This window comes from Pinus tabuliformis, chromosome 1_2, assembly GCF_031772625.1.
Source record: "Pinus tabuliformis cultivar Carrire ecotype Pingquan chromosome 1_2, CPIR1, whole genome shotgun sequence".
In the NCBI taxonomy this organism is placed as follows: Eukaryota; Viridiplantae; Streptophyta; class Pinopsida; order Pinales; family Pinaceae; genus Pinus; species Pinus tabuliformis.
In genome coordinates this window covers 113,452,073-113,466,631 of record NC_142298.1, presented here as the reverse complement: position 1 = coordinate 113,466,631, position 14,559 = coordinate 113,452,073, and the positions used below count along the sequence as shown (strand labels likewise).

General features: G+C 37.7%; 1 protein-coding gene across 1 annotated transcript; it reads right to left on the bottom strand.

Moving 5' to 3' along the window:
• Window positions 1-4,386: 4,386 nt before the first annotated feature.
• Window positions 4,387-5,487, bottom strand: LOC149204763 (uncharacterized). Its single transcript, XM_089397206.1, has one exon. It carries the CDS (start codon window positions 5,485-5,487, stop codon window positions 4,387-4,389), a length of 1,101 nt encoding a protein of 366 aa, XP_089253332.1.
• Between the last annotated feature and the right edge of the window lie 9,072 nt (window positions 5,488-14,559).

The window sequence follows — 14,559 nt, the reverse complement described above, 5'->3', positions numbered from 1 at the left end:
GGTTCTTCATGTTATTACCTGTATTTATGGTTGGAATCACTTTTAGACCCAACATTTGTGGGAATTTTATAATGTTAGGAGGATGTATTTCAAAGATATCATACCTATAGAACCTCATGGTAAGACATCATACCTATGGAGAAGACCAAAAGGAATTCTACAAGGAAATCCAAAATGGAACGAAGTAAAGAAAGTTAGATGCAATAATAGAAGAAGATCTAATAGATTAAGAGTAGTTAGAACTCAAATAGTGAGGAAGTGTTGCAGAAATAACTTACTAAAGGAAGTTGGTTTCCTTAGTTTTATTTAAATTGTGATATTTTGGTAGTAGTTAATTTAGAAGGAATATATTATGAAAATGTATAGACTTAGTCAACTAGGAATCCCTTAGATAATTCAACAAAATAGATTGATTTTATTGAGTTTGGTTAAGAGAGATCTATGTAATATATATTTCAATGTAAATGAGAGAGATTGAGAAATGTCAAGTTTGTTCCAGTGTAAATGGTGTTTAAGAGAGCAAGAGTGTATGCAAACTCTTAATCTGTAATCTTCTCCTTTAACTTGGCTTAATATATCATTTGTGTATATTTCATTGTGCTTATGCTGACTGTGTTTAGTTTAGTGTGGATCAGTGTAGATTTATTTATATGTTGTAGGAAGAATTGATTAATGTAGATAACTAGTTCCTAGTTTCAATTTCATGATCAAAACTTCAAATCCTGGTCACATCACAAGTTTCTATACTGGACTAGAAAAATTTATTATAACACAAAAGCATTCGATAAGACATATTTTTTTAAGATTATTCAATTGATGGAGACGTGAAAGTTTCCAGCACATATTTCCATTTATTCAGACTCACAAGAGGTATTTGGTTGCAACAATGGTTCTAATGTTAAGTCATTAACTAGATTTCAAATTGCAGATGATAATCTAGACTATGAAGTATTTGGTTTGAACTTACCAATAATTTATAATCTTAAGTTGGATCATGAATCCTGGATCAAAGAAAATAATCCAGATTGGAAGACATATTTGGATTAGAAGGATAAATGGATTAGAGGAGGAGTTCAGATCACAGGATATTTGGATTGGCTGGGATATTTGGATCAATTAGATACTTTAAATCTCTGGACTGTGAGCAAAAATAAATCTACCTTCATCTTTGGATTCCAAATTGCACAAGGAATTAGGATTTCTACCTTCAAGTGAGTTTGGTAGTTGATGTTTTAATAGAGAGAAATTAATGTCAAAATTAAAGTTCGGGTTGACCACCATTACTTCCACACAAATTTTCGACTATAGAGTGAGAGATTTCGATATGTCAAGGGAATTTCGAAGAGAATCGATCCGAGTTACAGGAAAAATAAGTTGAAGGAGATTGAAGGGCATCATTTTTGGTATCAAAGTAAGGAGTGCTAAGATATGGAAAAACGTCACAAAGGAGCAACTTGACAAGCATGTAGAGGAATGATTGTAGTGAATGTTGCCTCACAAGCAAAGATGAGACCCACTCAATCGAACTTATAGGTGATGGAAACTGCTAAGAAAATAGGATCTAGTGTGGGAGATGTGAGTGAGGTAGAAGAAGAATATTCTAGTGAAGAATAAGGTGAAGGATCATAAGAGGAAAATATGTCAAACATGATAACTAATATGAGTTCCAGACCAAAGAGATGGAGGTTCTTGTATATGAGGGTAATTTAAAAATTGATCAACTGATGGATGATATTAATGCAATGGAAAAATATTTTGATTACGAAGATGTTGATGAAGAAAAAAGAGTAAATTATGAAAGCAAAATATTGAAAGGTCATGCAACCCTATGGTGGGATGGAGTGGAAGTAGATAGAAAGACAAAAGGAAAGTCTAAGATCAAAATTTGTCATATAATGGTGGCTAAATTCAAGGGTATGTCCATATGTAAATATTACGAGTTAAACATATTCAAGCTTTTAGTCCTTACAATCTCCTCGACTAAAAAGGAAATCGAGAAGGGTAACCTCAAACCACTTCAGCTCAGTAGCTAGCCCTACTGAGCATGAGAGGGATCTCTCTAAGTCTCTTATCACTGATATGACTTTAAAGAAAATGAGTTTTAGGCTAGATATATGTATTTGTTTGTGAAAATTTAGGTTTTAGGGTTTGCTGAACTTAAGGTTTAGAGCCACAAATAGGTCTAGGTTGTAGGAGTATAGGAGCAAATATGAGAAGGAACTAGATATTAGAAGCCATGGTGTATTTGGAATATTGTCAGTGTAGTGTTGGGCCTTGAAATTGTCATTCACTTCCATTATATTTTCACTTATATTTCCATATTGTCACTTTCACTCCACCTCTATTTAATTACGTTTACCTCCATTTCATTACATTTACCTTACCATTATCATTATTGGGTAACATTTCTATTTTTCCAAATTTTATTAATTCTTAGCAATTTTAAATGAATTTATGGTTAAAAATTAGAAAATAATGTGCATATGCTTCTACCGAAAAAGTGGGATGAGATTGTTGACATGTGTAGGTCAAAAAGAAGCTTCTAAAAGACTCTTATGTGGCCTCCCAAAACCAAATTCGAATTTGAGTGGAGAAGATCATGGGATTATAAGGACATGTGTCTCATTTCCTATTTGTATTGAAACTCTAAGAAGGCATGTGTCTTATCATTTCCTATTTTGATTGTAACTCTAGAGATATAGGGAGAGATTCATGGACTCTCATTAATGAGGTAGCTTCTCATCTTTTTGTATAAATAGGGGAAGTTTTCTCCTATCATTTTTATGTGTAAAGTTAGGGAATTGTTCATGTTTTGAATAAAGAAGAAGGCTTTCATTTTGAGCTTCTCAACTTTCCATCCTCATACTTTTGGATTGACCATCTACAATGTGTGGTATTTATTTGTTTTCATAGATTAAGATTTATTTGCTTTTATAGATTAAGATTTATTATTTTCTTAATTACTATGTAATCTTATGCTAATCAAAGCATCTCAAGGAAAGAATTTTCTCTTTTCCAAAATTGGATTGTGTTTGAAGCATTGGAGCATACAGTGATCTTAGTTTTCCTTTACATGTTTTTACAATGCTTTGTTAGGATTAAGTTTTACATTCACAGTTTAATCTTATGAAGAGCATTTCAAGAAGTTAGTTCTTCCAAAATTGATTGGTTGAGGCATTTAGAATAGAGAGTGATTTAGTTTCCTCTCTCGTGCTTTTATCATTCTGTTTAGATTAAATTTCTTATCTATTGTGTTATCTCATGTTTAGCATTTCAAGAAGGTAACCCTTCCGAAATTGATTGCTTAAAAACATTATCTTACACAGTCATTGCAAGTTTTTACATGTTTTCTTTTACATGCTTTCTTTATGCTTTCCTAGATCATGTTTTCTTTCATTTAAATTCATTAGATTTTGTCCATTAACATTTAAAGATTTTATCTAGAAGCATAACTTTCATTTCTTAGATTAATTTCCTTAGGCATAAGAAATAAAACCCCAAAACAACATAAAATCATATTCAACGAAGTAAGAAACAAGGTTAACTAAGCACATATTGTGCACCACACTTCATCAGTTTACTAACCCCGGTCGATAATTTATGTTAGCAATTTAAGACATTAAATTGATTGAACATTTTGGTGCCATTGATGGGGAAGTGTAATTATGAGACCATATTTCTTACATCTAAAAAAAAAAAACGATCACTTAATAATTTCTCAAGTATGCTCTCCTCCTATGCTTTGTGTGATCTAGAGGATCAAATATATATATATATATATATATATATATTTTTTTTTTTCCTATTAAAAATAAGTAAATAAATAAATAAAAAATATACATATAAAAAAATAAAATAAAATAAAAAATCAATGTTGATTCATTTTGAATAAATTCCAGTGACACAGTAAGAGTCACTTTGTCTTTTTTATTGCCATCAAAAATAAAATTTGTATGTGAAAATATGATTTTTTTTTTGAAATGCATAAATAAATTTGACAAATCTGACTAGTATGCTCTCTTTCTGCGCCTCGTTGTGACCTAGAAGATCAGAAAATCAGATCAGTCAATTTAAAAATTAAAATTGAAAAAAATAATTAGAAATTGATTGAAGAAAAATTTGTTGTGGAAGACTATCTTAACAGAAGCAGAAGTGAAATAGGTTGCCAACCACTCTCTGGCCAAAGGATAAATTGCAGTGTTCAAAGCAGGGGCCCGCAAATTGCCCTGTTTCCCTGTTGCTCGTCGCCTTATTTCAACATCCATTGTTTCGGCTAACCTATTTTTTTTTTTTTTAACTGAAGTGAGTATTTTTATTTATTTGAGGCCAAAGCCAAGCAAGAATTACAAATCACTTTCATAGTTTTTCTCTGTTTTTCTAGTACTCCTAAGGAATGATTGCCATTTTCGGTGTCTCTGCATTTATGCTGATCATACTTTTTTCAAGATTGCATCCTGCATTTGCTAACCTGTCTGCTTCAGTGTTTAAATCTCTGAGGATATGGAAGAGCTGTGCTGATGAGAATTCCTTCATTAATCTGTTTACTCTTGCTAGCTGCTTGTTTAGAACTGGATCTTTGAGGCTTTTCTTGTGTATTAGAGACCTTATCAGCAGTTCTGAATCTCCAAAAACTATAATTTCATTTGCGTTTCCTTTTCTGGTCAGTTGACAAGCTTTTAATAGACTGAGTGCTTCCGCTTGATTGTTGGTTTTTAGCCCAAGTCCCCAATTGAATTCCTCTTTTCTGCCATTCTGAAAGTAAATGACTCCCCCTGCTCCTGACCTGCCTGGATTTCCCTTCGAAGCCCCATCGAAGAAGATTGTGCATTTACCTTGTGACTTCCACCAATTCTGAAAATTGTCCGAGTTGTCTCTGCACTGCCAGTTTTCCTTGTGGTTTGGGCGGATGATGGCATGTGTAATTGGCATGGGTGTATAGCCTTCCAACCACGTCTTTTCTTCATTTCTGAGGTCGCTGTCTTTGACACTAGTTTGTCTCAGAGTTTCTAAGAGGAGATCCTTGGCCTGCCTTGCTACTGCTTCTGCATTTATGTCTTTTTGGTTGAAGACAGCTTCATTCCTAGAGAGCCACAACTTCCAGCATACATATTTCGGTGTAGCAGTCCATAACTTGTGCCAAAGAGATTTTTCGTTGATGCTGTGGGGGTACCAAGTTTTCCATGTCAAAAACAATTCCGTGATCTGACAGCGTGTTGGGGGACTCACATTCAGCCCTATTAAGAAGCTGTTCCACACTTTCTGTGCATACTCACAGTCAATAAACAAATGGACTGCAGTTTCTGAAGCGTTCTTGCAGAGGGCACAACGATGCGGGCCTGCAAAGTTTCTTTTGCACAAATTGTCTCCGGTCAAGATTTTATTGTGGAATAAGGTCCAACTGAAGAAGTTAATCTTGGGGATGCTGAAGTTTTCCCATATCTGTTTCCAAACTGATTTCGGGTACTGTGACTCCTGTTTTCCTTGCATTTGAAAGTAGCCTTGTTTGACCGTATACTCTCATGTTTTTCCCCATCCCCATTGATCTTCCTCTTCCTTATGCACAGGTGTAAAATCTGTTATTGCCTCTAACAGAATTTTTGACTGTTCTTTTAAGTGGGTTGGGATGATTGGCAATGTCCAACGCTGCCAGTTGCCATTGAGGTCCCACTCTGCTATATCCTCAATTTTCCTTACTCCTTTTGAGATTAGCCAGGCTCTCAACTCTGCTATTTCGTTGATGGTTGAGAGAGGGGAGTGATTCATGATTCGTTCTTTCCATAGTAGCGAATTTTTTCCATTCCCAGGGATTTTGTATAAATGGTTTCGGAAGAATTCGATCCCTCTGCAACACAATCGCCAGGCCTGCGTTCCTCTTGGGGATTGCGCTGGATTGAAAGATGAGATTGGTTGCTTTTGTAAATACTTGAGGTTCAGCAGCTGACTGATTGGGTGCGAAGGCTCTGTGATTAATTGCCACAGGAGTTTGCCTCCCAATGCCAGATTTGCATGTTGGGGATCGCGGATCTGAAGTCCAGCTTCAGCTATTGGGCGTTTCACTGTCTCCCATTTGATGAGATGGAAGCGATCTTTGTTACCTTTCCCTCCGCTCCAGAGGAAGTTTCGAATGATGCTGGAAATTTGGTCAGTGATTTGTTTTGGAGCCAGCAGCAGCGAGGCTTGATACGTGGGCAGGGCAGAGAGCACGGATTAGATGAGGGTGAGTTTGCCTCCGGTGGTGAGCCAAACTCCGCCCCACGCTGTTATCTTATTTTTGTATTTAGATATCACTTCTTCCCACAGCTGATTTCGATTGGAGCCCCTCGTCAATGGTAAGCCGAGATATTTGATTTTCTCCCACAGGGCATATCCTTTGAACCCCAGAACGTTGGCAATTCTGTCTGTAGCGTGCTGATCGATATTCCAACTGTATATTGCACTTTTCCTTTCGCTGACTAATGCACCGGTGATGTTGCAGTACTGTTGAAGAATGGTTTTAAAAGCGTTTGCAATTCTTATGGATGCGCCCCCCAGCAGAATTGAATCATCTGCGAATAGTGCATGATTCATCGGGGCTATGCCTTGGACTATCCTTATCCCTGGAATGGTATCGACTTGTTTCTCTTGGGTTAGCTTACGACTTAGAACGTCTGCCATCAAGATGTATAGGAAGGGCGAAAGAGGGCAGCCCTGCCTCAATCCCCTGGTTGCTTGAAAAAATTCCGTTGGTCTGCCGTTCACCATTGGGGCGATCCAAACGTTTTCTGTACAAGCCTTGATAAGGTTTATGAAATCCTGTTTAAAGCCAAAAGCTGCTAGAACCCTGAACAAAAAGGAGCGATTAACACGATCAAAGGCATTGCACATATCCAATTTAATGATCATACCTTGTTCTTTCCAGGTTAGGCTGGAATGGAGGGCTTCTTGAATCTGGATGACATTGTCCAGAATTTGTCTGCCTCTTACGAATCCTCCTTGTGCCTGAGAGATGAGCTTTGGGAGGAGAGGCTTGATTCTGTTGGCCAGCAGCTTGGCCACAATCTTATAAGATAAGTTGCAGAGAGAAATCGGCCTATATCTGTCAAAGGTCCTTGGGTTTGTTTCCTTGGGAATTAAGGCTAGGAAGGTAGAGTTTATTCCTCCGCCTACTTTTTCCTTCCTCAAGATTCCTCTTACCATTCTGAATAGGTCGTTTTTGATGATTTCCCAACAGATTCTGTAGAAGTGAGCTGAGAACCCATCGGGTCCTGGAGCTTTATCCGGTTCCATGGACCAAACTACATTGGTTATCTCCTCTTCCGTGACTGGGCTCAACAGAGAATCGTTGTCCTCCTCATTGACTAGGTTTGGGATGGTTGAGAGAAACTCCTCTGCGTCCTCCTCATTTCCATTTCTTTCCGCACTTAAAAGATTCTGAAAGTGAGTGATCGCTGCTTCTTTGATTTGTGAAAATCCATTATACACCTGTCCGGTTGTGCTAGTTATCTCTGCTATGTGATTGCGGGAAACTCGTGCCCTGCACTGTCTATGAAAGTATTTGGTGTTCCTGTCTCCAGATTTGAGCCACTAACTTCTGGACTTTAAACGCCAATATTCTTCTTCAGTTCTGAAACAACAATATGCTTTCCTTTGGGCAGTTTTTTCTATGTCTAAATCTGTGGGAGAGGGATCTTTCTCCTCCATTTCGAATTGGACTCTTTCCAGCTGAAGAACTGCTTCCTTCCTTTGGCTAGTTGGGGTTTGCAAAGATTTTTTTATCCAATCTTTCAGAGCTTTTTTGGTGTTTTTTATTTTTTGTTCCCACACATAACTTGGGGATCCGTAAACAGCTATCCTCCAGGCCGTTTGAACAGTTTCATAGAATCCGTCTCTGCCTGCCCAGAGAGGGCTGAAGCGAAAAGGAAGAGGGCCGAGATCTTCTTCTTTTTTAATACAAAGTAGAACTGGCTTGTGATCCGATGTAAGCTTGGGGAGGATCTTGGAGAAAACCATTCTATTGTCCAGCATTAATGTACTGCTGATGAGAAACCTGTCCAGCCTAGCTGAGATTTGATTTTCTCCTGATCTGTTGTTGGACCAGGTGTATTTGCCTTTTATAGGTTTGAAGTCAACTAAGTCCCACTGTAAAATCAGATTGCCCACAGTGTTGACGAAGGGGTCTCTAGAATAAATCCCTCCTCTTTTTTCTTTGGGGTTTAGAATGATATTCAGATCCCCTCCAATGACTATGTTTGTAGGGTTGATCTGTTCTAAATAGTCCATTAGTGTCCTCCAACACTCTCTCTTTTCTTCATAGTGGACAGGAACATACAAATTAAATAGAGCCAAGGAGAGATTGCTTACAGTGTGTCGCAGATCTGTGTGGATCCAATGTTGGGTCTCTGTGGATCGTTCCAAGGTGAATGAGCTTTTTGACCAAAACGTGCCTATTCCACCGGCCGATCCCCTTGCACTGACAGTCTTTCCTGAGTCATATTTCCATTTCAGCATGCTAGTGTTTAGAAGGGCTTCCCCTTCTATCTTGGTCTCCTGGAGCATTAGGATGTCTGCGGTTTCCATTTTCAGTAAGTCCTTGATAGCCTCTGCCTTATTGGGATTACCTAGCCCCCTACAGTTCCAGGAGATCAACTGCATCATTTACCACTTGATGAAGGGGGGCCTCCTGGCTTGGAAGCCCTTGGTCTTGTGTTTCTCCCGATGGACATTTCTATGGTGGCTTGACTGCCTAGGGTTTTCTGCCTTTCTGATTCTTCTTCTCTGGTTTCCCTGTTTGTTCTTCTACCCACTTTTTTTAGTGGCCTTTCGAGTATCTCTTCATCAGATGAACCCGCATATTCTTGGTTCTTCTTTTTTTGTTTTATTATGTCTGCATAAGAAGGAGAGGGAGTGATGCTGGGATTCGGATTTGGAATATTACCTGGTTCTTGTATATCTTCGTTGTTCTTCTGCGGTGGATCTTCTGGTTCAGCCTCTGGTAGATCTTCCGGAGGAGTGAGGGATTCGAAGGGATTTTTGTCTCCAGCACTGCTTTCAGCTTCTCTACTTCCACTGTTTTGGTTATTTGTGTCTTCAAGCCCTGATTTGTTCGCTGTCTCTTTTGTTTTGTTTTTATTGTTCTGCCTGCTGCTCGCTGTTCTCTTTGCTTGCTTCCATTGATCACCTTTTTCTTTTTCTGCTGTTTCCTCCATTTTTTTTTGCAGTACCTTACAAAATGCCCGTATTCGTGGCAGTGCCGGCATTTAAAAGGCAACTGTTCATAGTCTAGTTCCTGGATGTGCGACCAGTCGGCCACTGTTAGCTTGATAGCTTCGGGGAGCCCGACCTCTAGGTCGACTTCCACGCAGATGCGTGCGCAAGAGAACTGGTCCTTTCTCGGAGCCTGATCTATATATCTGCCTAGGGCATTGCCGATGGATTTCAGCGAGCTCTGACTCCAGCAATGGAGAGGGAGATGTGGAAGGCGCACCCAAACTGGAACCGCTGTGGGAACGTCTTGAGCAGGATCAAAATCCGGATGCCATTTGTTCAAGTATAACCCTCGTGGCCCCATAAAATAGGGACCATTTCTGAAGATCAAGCTTCGATCTTCTTCGCTATCAAACACGAATACAAAAAACCCGTTGCCTACAAAATGACTTTTTATATCTTCCTTGACCAGCGGGATCCAATTTCGATTGACCCATTCATCTACTGCCTTTGGGGATGGCCATAGCCCTGTGAACTGGCCTATTAGACCCCTTTCAGCTAGATTTAACGCTGTTTTGCATGCTTCTTCTGCCGGTAGAGACACCGAGGGAATGCTGTCCAGCTTTTTCACAAACTTTTGTTGCGAGAGCGGGATCGGTCGCTTTTCTGATGCAGCAACCAGGGCTCGGAAGGCATCTAAGTCTGAAGGCAGGGGCTCGCCCTCTTTCGCCATTCGGAGAAAGCTGTGATCAGGGCGAAAGCCCCATGCATCAAATCTGATCAATCCCGATAATCTGATTCAGAACTGTTCCTGGTTCTCTGATCCGATCTGTCAAGCAAACGGATTGGCCACGCCCAGTTCAGCAGGGGTTTAGAGCCGTCACGGAGCGCGCGCAGTCTTCTTCTTCGAGATAACTATATTCAAAAATTCGGCTAACCTTTTTTTCTCTGCTTGCTCTCTTTGTAATTGCAAATTGCGGTCATTCTTTTGTGCTTATGTTGTAGTCGCACGTTCAAGGGTATGTTGATGTCGTTCCAACCTTTCATGTAGCAGAGAATGCCACTATCCATTCTTTGAGGAACACTGTGACTGAGGAGACAAGAGGTGGCATGGTAGAAAGAGCTTGCCAACACTGTCCATTATATAGGAGTGATAGGTCAGCCCGATTCAGTTCAAATACACACAACACAAGGCAGAGAGTGAGGCGTGGAATGATCAAATCAAAATCAGAAAGTCTGGGTGCAGGTCAATACCAAAGAAAACAATGTGATGTTCACCTGAGCTGAACAACAAAGCAGTCAATCAAGGAGTCTATCAAGAAGCGAATGCGGCCCTCTTGAGAGAAATGCAACCTCTATAAAAACGTCAGTTTTAAAATGATATTTCTGAGCAAACCAGGGCGAATTTGAAAAAGCTGGGACGTGGGTTTTTTCCCGAACGGGTGAATCTAATATCTCAAAAACCGTTTCCTTGGATTCCTAACTGTTGGGAGAAAATCGTGGTTCTTTGAGACCCTGTTTGGTGATTGCGTGAAGGAAAAACGGATTGCAAAGACAAAAACGGAATTCACTGGCAGTGAAGGAGATCTCTGCGATCATCAGTCCAAATGGAACAACTATCAATGCTTCAAGCGCATACCGATGCAACCGTTTTTATGTTTGAATAGGTTCTACGCAACAAATCAAGGAATGGGCTAAATGGGTGATTGAGGAATGATTTAAAAAAACTCATATCTAGCTATTCGAATTCCACAGGAAGGTTCTTTATGATCTTGCTAGTTCACGACACTATCACCGAGCTGCAGAGTTTTATGGGAGTACTAAATATTGACAGAAAATGAATTCCACAATTTTCCCTATAGCGTATATACTTCTACGCCCGCCAGGCCTTGTAGAAGCTCTTTCTTGGTACACTTAGTAGAATTAGAGCATGTTTTGAGCTTCAAGCGTACCAGTAGGTAATGCCAGAAGAACTAGAATATTTAAGGCAAGCTTAGGAATCTAGTAGAATAGCTGAATCAGGAAGTTGTGTAAGTGTTACCACCCTTGCTACTTGCCTTGATGCTTGTGGTGGTTATTCAACCGTCTCATTTCCAACTGGATTTGATGGGACTGCCTTTCCTGCCTTTCTCTCTGGTTCTAGCTAAACAACTGTTGAAACGATTGCTCAAACATTTGCTTCATCAACCAGATCTACTTCTGCTTCATCGACTGAATCAACTCGGTCAATAGAAATCAATATATGGCTGGCGATGATATGAGCGGAAGAGGAATAATTCGAAGGAAGATTTTACATTTAGAGGAATCATTCAAAACAATTCAATTTGACAGATTGAATAATGGCTTGCAAAATAATTGGAAGATTATTTAGATGATTTCTGAACATTTGGCATTAAAAATTATAATATTGTTCCTGTGTATTTTTATATGAAGTTTTAACTTGCAGGACATAGCGAATCTTTGAGATGCCAATCATTTTGCTGAGCACATCGCATGAAGTCATCTGACAATAGGGAGTTGAATTATTTTTCATGGTTATTTCTTAAAAATGGATTGTTATCAATATCATGAATTGCACTGAATTTTCCTTAATCTGTTTCATTTGACATTTAAATTTTGCATAAGAATCAAAAAGTAAATTGGCCATTTCTTTTTGAACACACTTATGTTCTTTATGTCAAGTTTTTTTTTGCAGGTTTGGGATGATTGAATGATCATTGAAGGAAACTAATTGTGCACACAATTGGTCTTCAAAGGACCGATTTCATGAGAAACTTAAGAACAAGTCCATGTCCATATTCATCAAAACCATTACTCTTCCTCCCTTTTGAATTATAAATCCAACCAAGAACTTCGAATCAAGCCACAATTATTTTTCCCAGCAAGAGTCAGTTGTTCATTTTCCTTCATTCACATACACTTTCTGTCTACTCCACAAATAAAAGCAAGAAGCTTACTTTCATGCTTATTTCCCATTGTCATTATTATTTTCCATTGTCATCTCTCATTTTCATTTTCCTTTTCCTATCCTTTTCATTTCGCAATTAAAACCCACTTCAATGCAAATTATTGAGTCCATAGTCCTTTGAGTCTAAAATCCTTGCAAAAACACCTTGAGGCTTGCATGCCTTAATGGCAAGTCCTCATGCCGACGAACAATGGGAATACATCAATGTCCCTTGTTCATCGGATATTTTAGGTACTCGACAACAACAAAATTATTCATACTTAGCAAGATGTGTTTGTGCATCTTGACTCTCATTGTAATTAATGATGAGAGTTCTCGTATGGCCATTAAGTCAACAATTTCCTGCTATGTTCGACATCAGAACATCTATTCACATAGCTGGAATTGTGCCAATGAGTTTTGAAGACATGAAGACTATCATTTTCAACATTTTGGAGCAAATGTAGAAGACATGCAGCTACAGAATCAGCTAACAGTTGCAGTATCCAACAACAGCTGCAGAAACAAATAACAACTGCGGAATCAGATGGTAGCAGAAAAATCAACACCATTCCGCAGCAGATTCAACAAGTTTTAATAAAAGCAATAAAAAGTCATCTTGACTCTTTTCTCCATGACTTGTCCAGCCACTTGAAGAAGATTATGATCAAAATTTTACAGCCACCACACATGCAGCTCATCCATTTCTAAAGGGTAAGTTAAGGTATGTCATTTTCTAACATTTTACCATAAAATTCCTTGAAAATCTAGAATGATAATTTTTGGAAAAAAAAAACATTTCTCTTCCTCTTCTCGTAAAATTGCCAGTATCATCAGTTTGGGGGGAGGGGGGAGATACATTCATATTCATATTTTTCCGTATTCATATCACATTCAAAAGCTCACATACTTTCAAAATATATTAACTATTACATTATTGTTATGAGCATACAAAGGATTTTCAAAAGTACTGAAAAGATAATAGGATACAAACACAATCATGGTTGTCACACAATAACCAACTATGATGCAGTCCAATAAATATACACTTTGCAACAATAATCAAATTATCATTAGGCAAAGTTCAACGATAAAAAATGAATGCAACAACAAAATATGGTTGTAACACAAGAACCAACCATGTTGCAATTCAACTAAAAGACTTTGCAGAAGTATGAAGTTATCAAATTATATCATGCAAAGTTAAGTCAAAGCTCAAGGATAAAAAATAATTAATGTAATAGATTGCCTGAGGACATGCAATAGCTTCAGTTGGGGGGTATGTTGGGCCTTGAAATTGTCATTCACTTCCATTACATTTTCACTTATATTTCCATATTGTCACTTTCACTCCAACTGTATTTCATTATATTTACCTTACCATTATCATTATTGGATCACATTTATGTTTTTCCAAACTTTATTAATTCTTAGCATTTTTAAATGAATTTAGGGTTAAAAATTAGAAAATAATGTGCATATGCTTATATCGAACAAATGGGATGAGATTGTTGACATGTGTAGGTCAAAATGAAAATTTTGAAAGACCCTTATGTGGCCTCCCAAAACCAAATTCGAATTTGAGTGGAGAAGATCATGGGATCATAAGGATATGTGTTTCATTTCCTATTTGTATTGAAACTCTAAGAAGTTCCTATTTTGATTGTAACTCTAAATATATAGGGAGAGATGCATGGACTTTCATTAATGAGGTAGCTTCTCATCTTTTTGTATAAATAGGGGAAGTTTTCTCCTATCATTTTTATGTGTAAAGTTGGGGAATTTCTCATGTTTTGAATAAAGAAGAAGGCTTGCATTTGGAGCTTATCAACTTTCCATCCTCATACTTTTGGATTGGCCATCTACAATATGTGAGATTTATTTGTTTTTCATAGATTAAGATTTATTTGCTTTCATAGATTAAGATTTATTACTTTCTTAATTACTGTGTAATCTTATGTTAATCAAAGTATCTCATGAAATGAATTTTCTCTTTTCCAAAATTGGATTGTGTTTGAAGCATTGGAGCATATAGTGATCTTAGTTTTCCTTTACATGTTTTTACAATGCTTTCTTAGGATTAAGTTTTACATTCATTGTTTAATCTTATGTAGAGCATTTCAAGAATGTAGTTCTTCCAAAATTGATTGCTTGAGGCATTTAGAACAAACATTGATTTAGTTTCCTTTCTCATGCTTTTTAGATTAAATTTCTTATCTATTGTGTTATCTCATGTTCAGCATTTCAAGAAGGTAACCCTTCCGAAATTGATTGCTTAAAAACATTATATTACACCGTCATTGCAAGTTTTTACATGTTTTCTTTTACATGCTTTCTTTATGCTTTCCTAGATTATGTTTTCTTTAATTTAAATTCATTAGATTTTGTCCATTAAGATTTAAACATTTCGTCTAGAAGCATAAATTTCA

Bases quoted from the DNA above. Each gene is read 5' to 3' on its own strand.
- LOC149204763 (XM_089397206.1), bottom strand. From the start codon at position 5,487: ATGCAAGGAAAACAGGAGTCACAGTACCCGAAATCAGTTTGGAAACAG.